Source organism: Schistocerca gregaria, chromosome 1 (assembly GCF_023897955.1).
Source record: "Schistocerca gregaria isolate iqSchGreg1 chromosome 1, iqSchGreg1.2, whole genome shotgun sequence".
Taxonomy (NCBI): Eukaryota; Metazoa; Arthropoda; class Insecta; order Orthoptera; family Acrididae; genus Schistocerca; species Schistocerca gregaria.
The window spans coordinates 787,701,514-787,723,177 of NC_064920.1; the positions used below are offsets into that span (position 1 = coordinate 787,701,514).

A 21,664-nucleotide genomic window follows, 5' to 3' on the forward strand; every position below is an offset into this window, starting at 1 on the left:
TGCACATTTGGTATGCTTCCCTATGAACTGTCTGTATGATGTTTACGTATTCCAGTGGCCAGCAAGAATCCCAGATCTGTCCCCGATAGAACGTGTGTGCATGCATCTATGTCAGATGGGGTGCAACATCATACAGATAAGTGGCCCCATTCTGCCAAGTTCTTTTTAAATCACTGAAATAACCCTAGCAGTCCGTGAATTTTCATTTAATTTTCGCCTCAATTTTTGCTTCCTTCACTATTTTTTTTCAGAGAGAGTACTGTCTCCTCTGACACCATAATGAATGTATATACTGGAAAATATCTAAAGTATTGCACAAGAGCTGATGATGAGCAATATCATGTTCATAGAGTTAGCTCCTTTCAACTTCAGCAGAACGTCAGCCTTCTTTGCAGACTTATATTCATCGGTCAGAGTCATTCCTCTACGAATATCTGTGGACAAGTAACTCCTCGTCTGACTCCTGCTATATGAAGGGCTTATTTCAATAGTTGTACAAGTTCATTACCTCCACTTTTCTGCCTATAATGCTTCTGAAGTTAATGATCCAAACAAACAGAAAGAAAGGTTCATCTCCAGCAAGCAGCCATATGCTTGAATATTTCTGGTATCTCAGCTGCAGATTTTTCAGCGCTCGTTTAACTTTAGGAGTGTGTATCTCAAAATGAACAAAACTGGACTTGTACCACTACTGAAATAAGCCCTTCATATGTGATTCGACGCCGGCCGCGGTGGTCTCGCGGTTCTAGGCGCTCAGTCAGAAACCGCGCGACTGCTACGGTCGCAGGTTCGAATCCTGCCTCGGGCATGGATGTGTGTGATGTCCTTAGGTTAGTTAGGTTTAAGTAGTTCTAAGTTCTAGGGGACTAATGACCACAGACGTTAAGTCTCATAGTGCTCAGAGCCATTGGAACAATTTTTTTTTTTTTTTTGTGATTCGACTACTGGACGATTTCCATGAGATTATGTGGACGGCATTGCCTCTCCATGACTACTCCTGTGAGCCAGTTCTCCCAAAGCCAAATGTTAGTTAGCACTGCTAGTGCTCTCATCGAACAAACAAAAAGTCTATCAGCAGCAACTTACGTCCAGTAACCTCTTCTTCTAACGATAGATGGACTGTCGTCTGACGATCTTTCAGAATATTACTCAAGTTTGTCAAAAACGAAAGCAGATACACGTAAGATATGCGCATTACACATTGTATGTGATTACTAAAATTGTGAGCCACGCAGCGTGTAGAACCTCGATATCGGCCTTTCGCACGACAGACTTAAAGCTTTAACATGTTACAGGATCTTCCTCTTCGCTTCTAATGTCAGTAGAGGTTTTCCCACTGTATTGCCGGTCTAGCACCTACGAGAGATGGATATGGTGGTATAAGGCCCGAGACGAGCTGAAGTTCTGAGTCGGTCCTCGAAGCGTGCTTGGGCGGTACACTACACTGGCATCGAATGTAGCAACCGCGATTCAAATCCAGGCCGGTCCATCGTTTCCACTTGCCAGCAACATACAATCAATGCAGTGAAAGATACTCCACACGGAATGGGAGCGAACCAAGTAAAGAAGTATTTAATCCTAGTCACATCATACAGCCTTTTGCAACGTCTAGAACACCAAAGGTTCATCTGCTCTGACTAGACAGCTCAATAAATTCTCACAATCAATGCTAGACGGTTTGCTTGAGAAACACTAAGTCTGATTTTACAGCTTTTTCAGAATATTGGTTTACATATGGTTCAATAAGCAAAATGAAGTAACGAGGACTGCACATTGCCAAGTGCAGATAGTAGATTACTTGTGTTGTTGTACTACTCATTTGTTCGATGACTGGTTTGAAGCAACTCTCCACGCTGATCTATCCTGTGCAAGATTTTTTGTATGAGCACAACTACTGCACTCTACATGCGTTCCAGCGCGCCTATCTTATTCAGACATTGGTGTCCCCTTACAAATTTTACTCTCCTCCCTCCCTCCTTCACTCTCTCTCCCTCTTTGTCACCCTCTTTCTCTCTCTCTCTCTCTCTTTTCCCTCTATTGTCAAATTAACTGTTCTTTGATATCTAGTGACACGTTCTCTCAACTTATCCAATTATTTCATAAATTGTTTCATAAAGCTTATTCCCCGATTCAGTTCAGTTCCTCTTCTTTAGTTACTAGATTTATCCATCTAGTCTTAACTTTCATCTGTAGTAACGAATTTCAAAAGCTTCTATTGTTGAAGTTCCACATTCCGCGCCCATATAAGGCTACGCTCCAATGATTCCTTTCAAAAAGGACTTCGTAACACATTTACATACGATGCTAACATAACCCATTTTTGGAGAAAACTGTCCATTTTTTGCCGTTTTGCATTAGATCCTCTATAATTCTATCATCGTTTGCTGTTTTGCTTCCCAGGCATCAAAGTGTGTCTTCTGCTTTCATTTTCAAGAGACTATCTACTCCATTCGACGTATCTTCCAAACCCTGTCTCCCTCACGTCAGAATTATATTGTCATCGTCGAATCTCAAGTTTTTATTTCTTTACTCTAAAATTTAATTGTCTTTACAGATTTCTCCTTGGTTTCCTATACTGCATACTCAGTTTATAGACTGAGTACCATGGGATATAGGCTGCACTCCATTTTTTCAACTTTCTGTATTACAGCCTAACTTTCAGGTACTTCGAATGTGTTTCAGTTGTATCTGTCTACGGGTTGTCTTCAGCCTTTCACTTCTTACCTTAATAGCTACACAGTTTCAAGAATTGTATTCCAGTGAATACTGCCAAAAACTTTTTCATTAAGGTTAGTTCATTATTATTATACATATTCTTCTGCAATAGTTAGTACTTCTCAGTTAATCTCATCTGAGGTAGCTCTTAAGGAACAATATTAAAATATTGGCTACCTATTGTCACCACACAGTCTGTTTATGAAATACAAGTGATAAAAATATCTTACTGAGATTATTAACTTGGAGTTATGCCGTATGAAACAGATAAGAAACTTCTTTTCCTGAAGTGGCGCATTTTCTGTTTCAGGGTGATTCCGGCGGCCCTCTGATGCTGGAGCAAGACGCGCACTGGATCCAGATCGGCATCGTCTCATTCGGTAACAAGTGTGGGGAGCCGGGCTACCCCGGCGTCTACACCAGGGTCACTCACTACCTCGACTGGATAAAGGAGAACATGAACGAGTGACAGAGGCGGCATGCTGCCGAATGAGCCCAGGTGTCTTCGCGTCGTGGAGGAGACACCGCGCAGGGAGGTGCTTCCTGTGGGTTGAGGCGGACTTTCTGTTCTCGCCTGAAAGTGCTCATTGATGGTCCGCATTTGCATTTAATACCAGAAGTAGATCATATAAAGACAGCTCACGAGACAGTTTCATTTCAGACATTTTATGTTCTTCTCATTTCTTATGTCGAAAAATTCGCTCCTTTACGAATTAGCTTGCTGATAGTGAGACGTGCCGTGTAAATCTGTATAATACAGTACCACGACGCACCAAATTGACAACACTCTTGTTATCGCGTTGTCTATTAGCTAAGGATCTTTTTCTGCACTAGGCAATTACAGCATAGTCATGGTATTTGCTGTTACATACTCTTTGTATTCTTATATAACGATAAAACTGTGATATATTTCCTTTTACTCATGTATGTTCTGCGAGCGGAAATGTGGTGAGTGAGCAGACTTTCTGTTTACCGTGTTTCTATGACGAATCAAGTAAAGCCATTGTAAGAAGTTACATTTTTATACAACACATTCCTTCGAATGTAAGAATCATTTTAATATATTACTGAATTAGAATGATTCCGCAAGTGATACTGTTAGAACAGTATATCAAACATAAATCAATATGAATATTTATTTCAAAAGTACTCTTAAGAATGACTTCTGAATTTCATCGTCAAACAGTTATTTAAATATGTTAAATATGACTTGTAAATAATGTATGTAATAAATATTTATATTATAAAGTACTACTATTTTTGTGCACATGATCATATCAACATGCTGTAGTTAAGGATAACTAGAAAACTATTTAGCATTTTGCGACGCTGTTACGTGGTGAAACGGAGACTGAAACTATAGAAACATATCTATTCAAAGAATCTAATATTTTTATATCTGATGTTGGTCGAGATCGCCGAAAGTGGGATATTTGTTAAAAGCTGTCGGTTGTAGGGTTGCCATCAATCCTTGTTTTGTCATAACTATCATGTTTTTTTTCTAGAAAATGATTTTCGTCTCGCCATCTTTGTGTTGTATAACACAATAGTTTGAAATTCAGGAATTTCTATTCTCAAGAATATGGACCAAAAGTTCTGAATACATTTTATTTTTCAGTGGTGTCTACTGTCATCGCTCTTACATGAATTACTTTGGCTTGCCAAAATGATTATCAACAAATATTCTGGATAATATGCCTTGTTTTATCAAGTAACTGTGTCAATTTTTCCATACGGCAGTACGATGCAATGTATTTTGTTGTTCATTTCGTTTACAGTCGATTTTAATATCATAGGGTTCCATCGTCAGATATAAAACATGCCTCAAGATTGGATTTTTTCATGCTACAGGTAAATGTTGCGTCTGCAACGTCCGGCACCCTCTACTCAACGCTTTGGCTCATTTCCTCGTGGTGTCCTCCTGTTCTGTAAATACGGCCGTGGAATGTATGGCACGCCATTTGGCAGGCACGTTTGGCACCTGATAATGCGACTATATAATCTTGAAATCTGTCGAACACGACTCGAATATCAAAATAAATTCTGTCATACAGCTCAACAGTGAATCTGGCACTGTTACTGGAATAAATTAAACAACAGTTGAAAGAACACATATTGATGCACTACACGCAATGTCTACTTTATGCCCTGTCGATAGCTATTGTTAAAATGTTTAATTTTTACCTAACAGAATGTTATCAGATTTCTAATTCTAATTTGAGATAATTGGACCTCTCGTGGCTTGTAGGTATACTTCCTGTCATTTGATCCAGTTTTCACCTCTCGAAACACTTCCATTACGTGAAACACCAAAGTTGGACTGTGGTTCAAGTTCCACTTCAAACCTAGTGGCCCCAAGAACTGACTGTGTAAACCATTTCTCGGTTCAGAGGGTGCCGAAGGCATACCACCTCCAATAGTAACGCAGTTAGTAAAATAGTGGAGCTGCTCGAAACATTATTTATGCTATTTATTTATTTATTCATGTCAGAATCATTTGCAACATATAAAATAATGTACAATATTTACATGTTGTTTGTAGGTACATTTACAAGATAATTATTTACACTTCTTCCGCCCAGAAGTTAGCGATCTCTATTGCATTTGGCGTTGCATGTAGCAGGTCTTCTGTTGTGCATGTTGCTGGACACTGGGTACACTGGAGCAGGTGGAAGGTCATCTGCGTTGCTCCACACTCGTAGAGTGGCGGCTCCTCTAGGAAACCCCATTTAGTCAGACTGTTCTTACATTTCGTGACACCCGGGCGTAGTCTGTTGAGGGATCTCCATGTACTCCAACTCTCTGTGTAGCCGGGTGGTAGTCTTTCGCTTGGTGTAATCCATCCCACAGTACTGGTAAGCCTTTCACGCCATAGTTCGATTTGGCATTGCTGTGGCGCCCCAACTCGAGCCTCGGTAGATCTGAGGAAGCTCTTTCTGGATTTTAGTCGTGGGTTTGCTGGCTGATAGCCATATAGGGCGTGAGCTGCAGAAGTTTCTGATTTTTCCTTCTCGCTTTTTGTTGCTGCCTCCCGACGGATGTCGGGAGGGGGGGGGGGGGGTCCAGAGGAGTAGGCTTCAGACACCCGGTGATGATACGACAAGTATCATTAAGAGCAACATCTACTGTTTTGGCATGGGAAGAATTGAACCACACTGGTCTTGCGTATTGTCCGGCAGAGTAACACAACGCAAGGGAAGAGGTTCTCACAGTGTTGGCGTGTGCTCCCCACGTTGTGCCTGTTAGCTTTATGATGATATTGTTCCTGGCTGCCACTTTTTGCTTGGTATTTAGGCAGTGCCTCTTGTATGTTAATGCACGGTCAATGGTGACCCTTAGGTATTTGGGATACGTACAGTGTTCGAGTGATGTTTCTTCCCAGGTGATTTTGAGGGTTCTAGCTGCCTGTCGGTTTTTAAGATGGAAAGCGCAAGTCAGTGTTTTTCCAGGATTTTGTCTCAGCTGGTTTTCCCTGTAGTAAGCTGACAGTTCTCTCAATGCTTTGGACAGATTCTGTTCAACAGTTACAAAGCAGCGGGCTTGGGCGGTGATAGCACAATCATCTGCATAGATGAAGCTCTGTGTTCCTTCAAGTAGTGGTTGATCATTTGTGTAGCTGGAGCAAGCACACTTCCCTGGGGTAATCCGTTTTTTGTGATCTCCATCTGCTTCTCTTGCCCTGGAATTCAACAAAAAAATTCTATTTTCAAGGAGATTCCTTATGAAACAGGTTAGCTGGTAGTCTCTAGTGGCATTGTACAGCTTCATTAGAAGTCTTCTACGATTGACTGTGTCATAAGCTGCTGTTAGATCTATAAATACAGCTCCTGTGATCTCTTCCCTTTCAAAACCATCTTCGATGTGCTGTGTTGGTTTCAACACTTGAGATGTGCAGCTCTTTCCCTGTCTAAATCCAGCCTGCTGTGGGATGTATATTGTCTCTAGCTTCTCCGTTAGTCGATGTAGTGTGAGTCTTTCAAGGAGTATATACAGATGAGATAGGAGAGATATAGGGCGGTAGCTTTTAGGATCATTTTGGTCCTTGCCTGGCTTGCGGATAGCTACAACTTTGGCTTTCCTCCAGATTTTAGGAATCTAGCAGGATTGGACACAGTTGTTCATTAGGTCTCTCAGCCATGCTTTTGTTATCGGCCCAAAGTTCTTTATCTGCTCAACTCTTATATCATAGAGGCCTGCCGCTTTCCCATTTTTGCACTTACTCAGAGCGAGATCCACCTCAGTCTGGGTAAATGGTTAAAGCAGAGTATTGGTTTCTTGGTCAGGTCGTCTCTCACATGTCTTCTTACCAGGCCTAGCTGAATAAGGTGGTTTCCCATTTTGTACGAGTTGGTGTGCAATTTGATCAGCTCGGACATTCGCATGCATATTCGCCTGTGAAGGGTCATTATTCAAGCGTTTTAGAAGCCTCCAGGCCTCTTGACTATTTCTACTCATATCACAGTCTTCCATCAGTTTCTCCCACTGTCTTCTCTTCGCCTCGGAGATTGAGGAGAGGACAGATCTAGCTATTTGGGAGGTTTCCTCACTGAATGGGTTTTCAGAGTATTGGGTATAATACTCCTCGAGCAGTGTAGCTGTTTCTCAAGTTACACCCTGCAGGTAGTTTGTCTTGCAGCCTCATGGGATACATGCTCGCGAGCAGAATTTAACAAGCTCAACAAAGTGTTCATACTCTTCAGGCACAGGCTTAATTGTTTGAACTTTATCGTTCAGTATTTTAGAAAGTTTTGGCCAATCTGCCTTCTTAAAATTATACCTTCGTCTAAAACCAATTTCTCGGTGTCTTACGATGGGAAGAAATCGGCTCATTATTGGTCTATGTTGTGTGTTAGGTATGGGATGACACACTGATTTGTGGGACTGTGGCGCTGCATTTTCACTCACAAATAAGAGGTCAGGGTTGTACCCGCGTTGCCACCTTTCACTGTCAAAGGATGGAGGAAGTTTACTATCATGAATGAGGGAGAGGGAGTTAGTTTCCGCTCAAGATATAACGGCTTCTCCATTTTCATCTTCTCGGGTGTATCCCCAGGTATGGCTGTGGCTATTAAAATCCCCTATTACCACAGATATCTTCCATGAGTCAAAGTTTTTAGGAGGAACAAAGGAGAATTTTTCGGAAGGAGGCTTGTACACTGACGTTATCACACAGTTGCTGAGTTCCAAGGTGATGATCTCGATGTTATTGTCATGTGTGTAATATGCACTCAAGACTTGGATTTCAGGCATGAGGAAATTGCACTTCCATATTTAGCATGAGGTATTTCTGCAGCTAGCTGCAAACCAGGTATTTTCGGTCGTCTTTGCTGGGTATCTCTGTGAGTTTCTTGTATGCACAGTACATCACACTTCTGTTCACGGCACAGTTCTTTATGCTGATTTTTATGCTGTTTATTTATGCTGACGACCAGTTTTCTTTTCTTTGTGTCTTCCACTATTCAGTCTGATAACAAAAATTCGTTTTTCTCTATATTACTATTTTATAAACCTAAGAAACTTAAATCATGGTCTTTAATATTCGTTCTTTGTATTACTGAACTATTATTTCACTGCGGGGAGATTATAGAAGGACATCATATTACGCTAAAAAGTTCATTTTGCGGTAAAGGCCGAACTTATACAATATATCTCGTGTGGCTAGCTCGGTAAAACACTGTGAAGTCATCTTAGCTTTCACATTACTTTCAGGAGATTAACGTGCTTTAAAATATGAAATCGCGGCTATACACCCAGGCGACAAAAGTCATGGGATACCTCCTAATATCTTGTTGGATCTTCTTTTGCCCGGCGCAGTGCAACAAATCGACATGCCATGGACTCAACACTTCTTTAGAAGTCCCCTGCAGAAATACTGAGCCATGCTGCCTCTTTAGTCGTCCATAATCGCAAAAGTGTTGCCCGTACAGGATTTTCTTCACGGACCGACCTCTCCATTATGCCCCATTAATATTCGATGGGATTCATGTTGGGCGATTCGGGTGGTCAAATCATTCGCTATAAATGTCCAGAATGTTCTTCAACCCAATTGCGAACAATTGTGGACCGGTGACATAGCGTACTGTCATACATAACAATTCCATCATTGTTTGAGAACATGAATTCCATGAACGGCTGCAAATAGTCTCCAGGTAGCCGAACATAACTATTTCCAGCCAATGGTCACTTGGGTTGTACCAGCAGACCCAATCCATCCCATGCAAACACAGCTCACACCATTATGGAACCACCACCAGCTTGCACAGTACCTTTTGCAAATTGTGTCCCTGGCTCCCTGCAGTCTGCACCACATTCGAATCCTAACGTCAGCCCAGTCAGAACTCATCTGAGCAGGCCACAGTTTTCCAACCGATGTGGTCATGAGTCCAGGAGAGGCGGTGCAGGTATCTCGTGCTGTTAGCAAAAGCACTCGCGTCGCACGTCTGTTGCTATAGCCCATTAACGCCAAATTTCGAAGCACCGTCCTAACAAAAAAAAATGGTTCAAATGGCTCTGAGCACTATGGGACTCAACTTCTGAGGTCATCAGTCCCCTAGATCTTAGAACTAGCTAAACCTAACTAACCTACGGACATCACACACATCCATGTCCGAGGCAGGATTCGAACCTACGACCGTAGCAGTCGCGCGGTTCCGGACTGAAGCGCCTAGAACCGCTCGGCGACCACGGCCGGCGCACTGTCTTAACAGATAGTTTCATTGTACATCAGATATTCGTGCAGTTTTGCTTCTCTGTCAGCACTGACAATTTTACGCAAACGCTGCTGCTCTCGGTCGTTAAGTGAAGGCCGTCGGCCACTTCGTTGTCTGTTGAGAGAGCTAATGGCAGAAATTTGGAGTTCTCGGCACTATCTTGACACTGTGAATTGCTGATTATTAAATTTCCTAACGATTTACGAAATGGATTCTCCTCTGCGTCTATCTCTAACTACCGTTCCGCGTTCAAAGCTTGACAATTCCCGTCTTGCGGCCATAATCACATCGGAAACCGTTTCACATTAATCACCTGACAAGGGAAACTCGCCGTCGCACCCCCTCAGATGGTCCAGTGTATAGACCGCCAATAACTGAACACAGATCAAGCATGGAAACAGGGAGAAGGTGTGGGGAACTGTGGAAAAAGAAGTAAAATAGAAACAGTGAATGGTCCAAGCTCCAGACGTGCAACATAGAGCATATTTGAGTAGCTATGGCGTTGTGGAGGTGTAGTTATGCTGTTCGACTGCGAAAGGGGAGATCTGTGTTTAAATCTCTCTAGTAACACAATTTTTTTCACAAAATTATGAACTGTTCGTCCTGTCATTGACGTGTCTGTTCACTATACTCAAATGCGAGTCTGTGTCGTGGTGTAACATCCGTTTGCAACAGCCAGGTGTAAGGAAGGGACCTCCAGACGTACGTACCTCCTCTTTGTTCTACACGAGTACCTCATGTTATGACTGTTGCCTTCCTATGTTGTTTTCATCTCTGTAAGAGGTCAATGTACCATCTCGCCTGCTCTCACTACTCATCTCTTTTACTTGCGACAGTAATATCTTCTTACCGCATGATTCATATCCTTTAACCAACGTATAGCATGACAATTGCAAAGACTATATGACAACAGGCAAGTCAATGACAGGACGGAAAATTAGTAGTTTTGAGAAAAAAGTGACAGGAGTACGAGCGAAATTTGAACTCGGATCGCCCGCTCCGCAGGCCACACAACCACGACGCGTTAAGTCTAGACCTAGCTCGATGAGACACATCTTCAGCATGGACCGTTTACTATTTCTATTTTCCTTCTTTTTTCACCGGTCAGTAGACCTCCTTTGTGTTTTCATGCTTAGTCTGTCCATCTTAGTACTAAATTTCAGGGGAGTGCGACGGGGAGTTTCCCTTGCGAGTACAAACGACAGCTCTGCCAATGCACTATCCTTTTATACGTTGTGTACGCGGTACTACCGCTATGTGTGTATGTGCATGTCCCTAATCCATAACTTTTGCACCTAATTGTATGTTAACCTTTTTAAATACCCCAACGTCCTCTTGCAAAGCTTAAATTGCAAAGCTTAAAAAGTGGAAAGTAACTTATTTTGCTATTTACACTGCCAGCACGTTCAGATTGCGCAGAAGGTGTAAGAAAACGAGAACATGATGACCACAGCGATAACTGAGAATACCTAAGATGTACACTAAGGAAAAGAAAAAATATTAAAATGAAATTTTCGGTGACAATTAGTTTAAAACTTGATAAATAAGATAATGATGAATGGACAGAGCAATATATACTTCCTCTGCTGATTTCTGGGAGCATTACGTTTTCTTTAGTTGAACAAGGCATTGGGCATACCAGTGAAAATCCAAAGGCAAAGAAAAAGCGGTACATATTGAGAAGAGACATAGTACTATTTTGATTGATGGTGCCTGTACCGACAGGTCCAGCATACACTAAAAGGTAATAAAGTAGGGGAGTGCTTTGGAATACGACTGGCTTCTACAACGAAGTCGACTTTAATGACACCTCGATTGCCGTAGCAGAATTAACGAAGGACGCTAGATGTAGACAAACACATAAACGTCTTAGAACGGCCAGAGTGAACAAACGACTCGTGTCCATTTTCTGAATGCAAAAAGAAAGGGAAAGTAACGATTCCCGCATGCCATAATCACAGTCACGACACGTGTAAGATTCAATTTTTCCATTTGGAGAATACACGTTGATAACCCCTTGCAGATTCGCATAAATCGACGGGGAAGGAATTACGAGACAACCGTGCCTGCTGCACGCTTGCCTTGTAGTAACGCGCAGTACGTTTTTTTCCAATATAATTGACGGACGTGGGCCTGAAAGAAGTCTGTAAGCTACAATAAATGTATGAGACGAAGAGTAGAAGTCGTCCTTGTAACTGCTCCTGTTTGTTAATCCCTTGGGACAGATGACGTGGTACAGAATGAAGTTAACTATTCATCCCAGCATTCCTCGTAAAATGATTATGCACTGTCCAGTCACATTAATGTGACCACCTGTCAGAAGCCTGAATAACCGCCTTTAGCGGACCGCTGCGAAAAGTTCAGGAAGAGTGAATGAACGCCTGTAAGTTACCGACAGCGGTGTGGAGCCATGCCGACTCTAGAGTCGTGGCCAGCTGCGCTTTGTTTCTCGGTTGAGGAGCCACGGCGCGTGCAGCCCGATCGAGGTGATACAGAGATTCTCGAGCGGATTTAAATCCGAGAAGACTGGTCGGCAGGGGAGTAGGGTAACTTACTCTGGTGCTTTCGAAACACGCACGTACACAGCAAACTTTATGACGCGTTGCCCTGTCCTGCAAGTAGACGCCATCATCCGGCATGTAGGGGTGGACATGATCCTCAAGCATAGATGCAATCTTATGTAGAATCATTGTGCCTTCTACACTAAAGCTCATAAATTAGGGATAATGCTGATACATGGTGAAACAACGCTCTGGTGGGCGGTTTGTGGGTTTAAATCACCTCGGTGTATGACCATGTGGTGTATTTGACCTGCGGTCGTCGCCCGGTGGCGCTGTCGGCAGTCCACATACGCAGAGGTGTGCTGGAGCATTTCAGAGTACGGTGCAGCGAGTAAGTGTGCAGACGTTTCCAGACGTGATAATGGTGACAGTGTGTTGGAAATGGCTCAATGAACAGAGCGGTAGAATACAAGGGCGACTGGAGGCTGGTCAAACATAGCAGTTCTTAGCACGGGCGCTCCATGTGCCACAAAATGTGATCTCAAGATTATGGCAACGATTCCAGTAGACAGGAAACGTGTCCAGGCGCTACAGTACGGAACGTCGACAGTGTACAACACCACAAGAAGACCGACGTCTCACCATCAGTGCTCGCCGACGGCCACGGTGTACTGCAGGTAGCCTTGCTCGGGACCTTACCGCAGCCAATGGAACAGTTGTCTCCAGACACACAGTGTACAGATGACTGAACAGACGGGGTTTATTCTCCCGGAGACCTGCAAGATGTATTCCGCTGACCACTGATCACAGGATAGCACGTAAAGCCTGGTGTACATGGTCATTGGAACAGTGGTCTCAAGTTATGTTCACGGACGAGTCCAGGTGTAGTTTGAACAGTGATTCTCGCTGGGTTTTCATTTGGCGTGAACCAGTAACCGGATACCAACACCTTAATGTCCTTGAAAGGGACCTGTATGGAGGTCGTGATTTGATTGTGTGGGGTGGGATTATGGTTGGTGCATGTATACTCCTGCATGTCTTTGACAGAGAAACTGTAACAGTTGAGGTGTATCGGGACGTCATTTTGCACCAGTATGTCCGCCTTTTCAGGGTTGCAGTGGGTCCCACCTTCCTCCAGATAGATGATAACGCACAGGCCCACCGAGCTGCCATCGTGGAGGAGTACCTTGAAACAAGAGATGGAGTGGCCTGTTTGTTCTCCAGACCTAAACCCCATCGAGCACGTCTGGGATGCTCTCGTTCGACGTATCGCTGCGCGTCTTCGGACCCGTACGACACTTCAGGAGCTCCGAAAGGCACTGGTGCAAAAATCGGAGGCTATACCCCAGCAGCTGCTCGACCACATGATCCAGAGTACGCCAACACCTTGTGCGGCCTGTGCATGGCGATCATATCCCATATTGATGTCGGGGTACATGCGCAGGAAACAGTGGCGTTTTGTAGGACGTGTTTCGGGACAGTTTTCTCAACGTATTACCAATACCGTGGACTTACAGATCTGTGTCGTGTGTGTTCCTTATGTGCCTATGCTGTTAGCGGCAGATTTGTGTAGTGCCACGTTGTGTGGCACCACATCTGCAATCAATCTTAATTTATGAGCATGGGTGTATAATGACAAGGCGACTAAGCGAATGCCACGAAAACATTCCCCATTCCATAAATCTGAGGAGGTGTTTGCTTTCAGACATTTCACGCCGTACACGCCAACGGCCATCTGTCCGAAGGAGCGTTCATCTCAAGAGGCCACCTGTCGCCACTTAGTGGACGTCTATTTGCGGTACTGGGATGCAAATCCCAGCCTCCGTCGTCTGTAAACAGCAGCCACCGTAGTGCATGAGCAAGGCGACTGCTGCGGAGGCCTGTACGGAGCAACATCCGCCAAATTGTCGTTCAGGGGACATTGTTGGTAGCCCCTTGGTTCAAATAGGCTGTCAGTTCACAACAATGAACGTCTGTTCGCCTGTACACGTCTCCGCAGCCGTCTTTCTCCCCTGACATCTATGGTTCGTGATGTACAACAGCTGCCGCTGCGCCGGTTATGTATAGCGGCATTTTGCCGGGTACGGTGTACATAACTGTGGCGGCACGAGAACAGACTTCCCTTTTCGAAACCCTTCCCTCATAGCACGAAAGCCAATGATGCCTGCCCTTTCAGACGTCAGCGAAATCGCTCTGTTTCCACAATACGACAAATACTGCAATGATTCCCGCTGCCCCCCGGCACGCGTGTTACACTATGTGATCAAAAGTATCCAGACACCCCAAAAACATGCTTTTTCATATTAGGTGCATTGTGCTGCTACCTACTGCCAGGTACTCCATATCAGCGACTTCAGTAGTCATCAGACATCGAGAGAGAGAGAGAGAGAGCAGAATGGGGCGCACCGCGAAGCTCACGGGCTTTCAACGTTGTCACGTGTGTCATACGTCTCTACGCGAGACTTCCACACTCCTAAACATCCCTAGGTCTACTGTTTTCAATGTAATACTGAAGTGGAAATGTGAAGGGACACGCACACCACAAAAGCGTACAGGCCGACCTCGTCTGTGACCGACAGAGACCGCAGACAGTTGAACAGGGTCGTAATGCGTAATAGGCAGACATCTATCCAGACTATCGCACAGGAATTCCAGACTGCATTAGGATCCACTGCAAGTACTATGACAGTTAAGCAGGAGGTGAGACAATTTGGATTTCATGGTAGAGCGGCTGCTCATAAGCCACACATAAACGCTGGTAAATGCCGAAGGACGCCTTGCTTGGTGTAAGGAGTGTAAACATTGGACGACTGAACAGTGGAATCACGAATCACGCTACGCAGTGTGGCGATCCGATGGAAGGGTGTGGGTATGGCTAATGCCCGGTGGACGTCATCTGCCAGCGTGTGTAGTGCCAACATTAAAATTCGGAGGCGGTAATGTTATGGTGTGGTCGCGTTTTTCTTGGACAGGGTTTGCACCCCTTGTTGTTTTGCGTGGCACTGTCGCAGCACAGGCCTACATTGCTTCGCACTGTTGAAGAGCAATTCTGGGATGGCGATTGCATCTTTCAACACGATCGAGAACCTGTTCATAATGCACGGCCTGTGGCGGATTGGTTAAACGTCAATAAGACACATGTAATGGACTGGCCTGCACAGAGTCCTGACGTGAATCCTATAGAACACCTTTGGGATATTTTGGAACGGAGACTTCGCGCGAGGTCTCACCGACCGACATCGATACCTCTCCTCAATGCATCACTCCGTGAAGAATCGGCTACCATTCCCCAAGAAACCTCCCAGCACCTAATTGAACATATGACTGCGTGAGTGGAAGCTGTCATCAAGGCTAAGGGTGGGCCAACACCATATTGAATTCCAGCATTACCGATGGATGGCGCCGCGAACTTGTTAGTCATTTTTTAGTCAGGTGTCCGGATACTTTTGATCACATAGTCTATATCCTCCACTGCTAGCGCTGCCACCTGCCATCTGTGAGTGGTTACTGCATATTCCGTCGAACATAGGCGTTGGTCACATTAATGTGACTGGACCGCGTAGAAAGGGCAGCAAACATTACTCAAAATGGCTAGACAGAGTTTTAAATTCCGAACTTCAAAAAACCAGTCTGATGCCGTGACTTTCGAAGCGCGATTAGGCAGAGCAAAGCGGTGGTGAGGGCAGTCGCTGATCATTAATCGACAATGTGTTTACACTTTCTAGTCGGACTGGTTTAAAGAAATTGGCATACCCAGTGTCCACTTACCGCTTCTACTAATGCCGGTATCGCAGGAATGACCAATACTCAGCTCATCCTTTGGCGTTTATCTCTAAAAAAGAGAACCTTTTGGCGTTACTAGCACATCATCTATTTTTCAACCATATTTGAATCAAATGATGAGCAGATATGAGCTTTTGTTTCTATTTAAACAACATTGTCATAATGGCTGCTATCATGAGAAGGCATACCGTTGACTTGCAGGTGCTACTTTCAAGTCGTCAGGCATTGGTCTTAAAATGCGATTTTAGCTGATGCCAGTGCGATCACACCTTCCCAACACCGCATCCAGGCCATTAATGAAATACATCATCATCATTAGTGTTCTGCCAAAAGGCAGGTTATTCACATGGTAGTTCTCCAGGCTGCCCGGTCTTCTACCATCCTCTTCAGATCCCCATAATTTCCTCTTCCCTTTATGTCGTTTATCATCTTGTATCGCCTTCTTCCTCTCAGTCTTCTTCCACGAACCAGTCCATCCAAAGCATCTGGTAGCAAGCGCTTCCTTCTCAATGAATGTGCCAACCAGTTATTTTTCCTTTCTCTTACAACCTTCTCTCACCAACCCTTGCCAATACTCTTTCATTTCTCAACTTTCCATTCAGCTTATCCTCTCCATTCTCCTCCACATCTACATCTCAGATGCTTCTAACCTTTTTTCATTCTCTCGTCTCAGCATCCATGTTTCTGCCCCATATAGTGCCACACTCGAGACAAAACAATTGACATGCCTTTTCCTTAGGCCTTTACCTAATTTGTCACATAACAGTCTCCTCTTTCTGTTAAATGCCTCCTTCGTTATGGCAATTCGAGTTTTCGCCTCTTGGTGACATTTCAAGTCTTCAGTTATTGTGCTTACAATATTTTTAAATGCACTTACTTGGCTAATGGTAGCTTGTCCTACTTTAATATTGCACAGTCTTCGTCTTATACTGATGATCATACTCTTTGTTTTTGCTGTGTTTGTTTGCATCCCATATTCCACACCAGCTTCATTCAGATCTTTCAGCATGTTATTCACTGTCCACTCACTTTCTACCACTAATACCATATCATCAGCAAATATTATATATTTTATACTCTTTCCACCAATACATATTCCTCTTTTCCCATCTAAGCCTTTCGCAATAATCTCTTCAAGGTATGTGTTAAACGACAGTGGGGAAAGGCAACAACCTTGTCTAACACCTCGTCCAATGATGTTTCCTTCTGAATTTCATTTCCAACCCTGATCCTTACTTTCTGGTGTAAATATAGATTCTGTATCAGGCGTCTCTCTTTCCAATTCACTCCTTTTCTCTTCAGAATATCCACCAGCTTGTCCCAATGAACTCTGTAAAAGCCTTTTTCTAAATCTATAAAAATAGCAAAGATTTCTCTACCTTTTTCCACATATCTTTTCCCTATAGTTTTTAACTGGTCAATGGCATCTCTTGTTCCTTTTCCTCTTCTAAACCGAACTGCTCCTCTGCAATCCCTCTATCCAGCTTGCCATATAGCCTTCTGTTCAACACTCTCAGTAACACTTTAGCTGCATCAGAAATTAGACTGTTGTTCTATGCTCTTCACATAAATTAGTGTTTGTCTTTTTCTCAGTTGGTATCATTACTGTTGCAAGGAAGTCCTCATGCCATTCCGCTTTGTCATATATCTCATTACAGAGGTAGACAGTTTCTTTTCTTGCCTTGTTTCTCAGACTCTTCAACAGTTCTGCTGCAAATCATCAATTCCACATGCTTTCCTATTCTTCATCTCCTTCAGCGCCTTTTCTACTTCTGCTTCCAAGGTGGTGAATCCCTTTCCATCTTCCGCCACATATTGTTCCTCTTCAACCTTAATTTCGCTTTGTATTTCATCCCCCTTATACAGACATTCAATATATTCTTGCCATCTGTTCAAAACCTCCTGCGGTTCTTCTGTTAGAGTTCCATCCTCTCTTTCTATTTCCATGTTATTCCTCTTTCTTTTACGTTAAAAAAACTATCTCACTAGCCAGTCTATACAGCATTTCATACTTTCCCACTTTCTCCATTTTCTGTATTTGTTCGCATTTCTATTTCATCCATTTTTCTCTTGCTTCTTCAGTTTCTCTTCTTAATTCATTATTCAGCTTCCTGTACGTCTTTTTTCCTTCTTCAGTTTCTACATTTTTCCACTTTCTCCACTCTTCCATCTTTTTCAACATGTTTTCTGTTATCCATCCTTTCCTGGTACTTCGGGATACTCTAATTTCTAGTATTTGTTTGGCAGAGTCCTTGACTCCTGCCCTCATTTTTATCCATTTTTCATTAACATTTTCATCAACACTACATCTTTCCCATTTTTACGTAAATATGTTTTCCAAATCTGATGCCTTTCCTACCTCTTTGAGTCTTTCTATGTTTAGTCTTTCTTTTGTTTTATCACTCCAGACTTTTTTCAACTTCACTTGTATTTCTCTCACTACTAGGCTGTGGTCTGAATTTATATTCGCTCCTGGATAAGCTGTGGCATTCTGCAAACAGTTCCTAAACCTTTTTTGTATCAGGATGCAGTCCAACTGATGCCTTTCCCTATTCAAATTTGATATCCATGGGTGACGTCTCCTTTTGTGGTGTTCAAATAATGTGTTACCCACTGCTAATGAACTTTCTACAGAGAAACTAATTTGTCGTTCACCTTTATCATTTCTTATTCCTAAATCCAATTTTTCCTACTGTATCTTCATCTCACCCTTCACCCACCGCTGCATTCCAGTCCCCCATAATGATAATGGAGGCTTTTATATTTTCTTTCTCGATGAGTTCTTGTATTTTCTCATAAAATTCTTCCGCTTCCTCATCTCTATGCTGGCTGGTTGGCATATATACTTGTATTAACACTAGATCTTTCGAGCTACCCTTCAGTCGTATCATTATCAGTCTTAGATCAATATATTGTACCTTCATTACCTTATTTTTCAGCTTTTGCCCTATCAGTATACCTTTTCCGTTTTCGCCACTCTAGATTTCCTCTGAAGAAAAGAGCTCATAATTTCCATTTTATATCTCCCCTTTCTCTCCCCATTTTATTTCACACAAACCAAGGGATCTAATCTGTTTCTCATCATCTTCTGTTTTGCATTTTCTAGCATTCTTGCTTGCAGTAGTGTCCTCACATTCCATGTTCCACTCTACATCTACATCTACATCCATACTCCGCAAGCCACCTGACGGTGGCTATTTTCAATGTGTGTCCACCTTTCCCCAGAATATCTGAATGAGGAGAAGTTTCAACTTGGAATCTTTCACATGGAGAGACATACCATGTATTGCTTGGGAATGTAATGTGATGTGATAATTTCCCGTTACTTTCCACATAGGAAGTAAGTTTCCCACCCTAAAATCTGCCGCTCACTATGAGTCAGACGTTGTCTGTAGCTGCCCTTCTGAGATACACTCGCTACTTGTACTGTTTTTGTACCCAAAGAGAAAAGGTGCCTCTTCCACCAGCTTCACCGTTCTGAAAGGCTCTTTCTCTGCTGTCGCTGCCGTTGAGGTCTTATACATATAACAGGAAATTACAGGGAAAGAACATGGTGAGGACAGGTTTGGGATAGGAAAGGGGGAGCAATAGGTGGTTGTGGGACATACTTTGTCTGGCTCCTCCCCTTTGGCCTGTCCGGACTGGGTGACCCTTCTGATACCTACGCTACCGCCGGTATAGCCCTCCGGATCCAGAGCACGCAAACCTCCTCGCCCGCACGAACAGCGCTAAGTAGCGGTGTCCCCTGAGGAGGTAGTGAAATACCTAGGCCCTTAAATCTAAAAGAACTACAAACTTTCACGAGGAAGGTTAACTATAATATTCAGTTCATTCTGAATATGGCAGACATTGCCAAACCACTTATCATTTTGTGGGCCGCTTTACAGTGTTGGCGACAAACAAAAGCTGACTTCAGCACTGTGAGTGGTGCCATACGCTCTTGGAAAATAGTACGACTTAGCAAGTGATGTCTCATAGTGTGTATCGGGTCTGTATTGCTTCACCAGGAAAATGATGGTTCACAGAGCCTGATAATCTACATTTCTAAAACACCTGTTATTGCCCAACAAAACTCGTTCATTGATAGGTAAGCCGTAAGTATAGTTTATGTGGTCTGTAATGTTACATATTACTCATACTTACAGAGTGTCAAGATCTGCTGGATTTCGGATCAGAAACTCCTGCTAGCATTGCCTCGGACGAAGCTGCCTCTTTGCTGTAGGACAGCAAAAATGATACAGAGGTAGTTTACATTCATGAGGGCATACATATATAACATACAATACAAGATGTAATGCAAACACATACTCATTATCCTGATTTCCAAGACTTACAGATACAGACTTTGACAGACAAGAAGTTCTTTGTTTAAGACTGGCATCATCATTTGCCATGTTTTAGAGTAAATTCCTATGACGGCGTCGAAAGTCTCCAGTGATTTGACTAAAGGCCTGCTACTCTTGAAGATAATACGGTGAGCTCAAAAAAGGCTTGCCAGACTAGACTTCTTCACTTTCTAGTCCTCTACTATGCAGGAACTTTTCTTCATAACGTCAACTGTCAGTAAGCAAGCCGTTTTCTTACTCATTACAGAACAGCACTCACACAAGGTTGCAATCCCACCACAGATTTATAATCCTCCTTCACTGAGGCCACGGGCAGCTCACAGATGAAAACGTTAACATTTTGACATGTTTATTGGCCCACAATAGACAGGGATATCGAGAACCTTGTAGCTCCACACAAGATACATTCAGTGTACCATAATCTGACACACTTTAAATTGATTATGCAGTTTTGTTCCAAAATTCTATGGGTCCTTTTATTGTCAAAGGGTTTACTGAGTTCTCGTGCATTTGCCGGACACAGTCCACAACAGCAGAAGCAATGATCCACAAGTTCTTTCCTGATATACGGTTTACGATAAAGGATCTCGTTTTAAAACTGAGAATTACACGCCACAGCATGGAATACAATAGCTGCTGGAGGCTTCCTTCTATCCTCAGTACAATAGAGAAATGGAACATGTGGTATGCACTTTTAAGGAACGAATGACTAAGGTGACTCAGTCAACACCAACATTCGAGGCCGTTATCGCCTTTCTGAGCCAACTTGAAGAGCTCGGCAGAACAACTCCACGAGCAACAGATGTGAACACTCCTCGCTCTACAGAGCCATCAGGAATTGCGGGACGCCAGTGGTTCCCAGTTGGCGATGCAGTCTGTAGCAGAACGTAAGGGCGGTGCCAAGGGTTGGCCAGCAACTATCAGAAAGACCCTCAGGTAAAGGTGGTCGAACCTGCCGCTACCAATACTAACTCTCTCCCCACAGGGGAATCAACCACCACACCGTGACTGGCGGGATACCGTAGTCCAGAGACAGGTAGTGCTTATTTTCAACAAGAATTGTCTAGTAACCACAGTTTAGTCAGCTTTCAGCCGCCTTTAGTGAATTAGCAGTCTAGTTAAAAGTTGATTAACTCTCTACAGTAACTTGATTTCTTAGGATGGATAGGATGTGTGACTGCTGTGTACGGACGCAGGAGGAGCTAGCCACTGTTGGCGAACAGCTGAACGTGTTGATGACCGCGGTCACCCGTCTTCAGGCTGCTGCGTCGGAGTGTAGCGGCAGTGCGTCGCATGGTACACCGCAGGTGTTACATGCTTCGCCCACGGTCGCTGCTGTCGAGACATCTTCGCAGTTACCGGGCGCAGTTGGGACACCCTCTCCCCAAGGGGAGTGGCGGGTTTAGCAGCGTTCGCGGCGCACGAGGCGGAGGTTCAAAGTGGAGGCTGGCCGTGTGGCATCGCCCGCTCTGCCTTTGAGTGGACATGTGGCCGCTCCTTCAGCAAGGTCCGAGCAGGCACACAGGGTGGGAGGGTTTTATTAGTGATTGGGTATCTCCAACGTTAGGCAGGTGATGGAGCCCCTTGGGGAGATAGCGGGAAGGTCGGG

General features: G+C 43.7%; 1 protein-coding gene across 1 annotated transcript in view; it reads left to right on the forward strand.

Moving 5' to 3' along the window:
* The window catches only part of LOC126269465 (proclotting enzyme), a 330,057-nt gene extending 326,330 nt beyond the window's left edge, over nt 1-3,727 (forward strand). Inside the window, exon 11 of the mRNA XM_049973995.1 lies at nt 3,026-3,727. Within this exon, the coding sequence (XP_049829952.1) occupies nt 3,026-3,184 (159 nt within the window). The 3' untranslated portion in view covers nt 3,185-3,727. The remainder of the gene's footprint in view (nt 1-3,025) is intronic.
* The last annotated feature ends 17,937 nt before the right edge of the window (nt 3,728-21,664 follow it).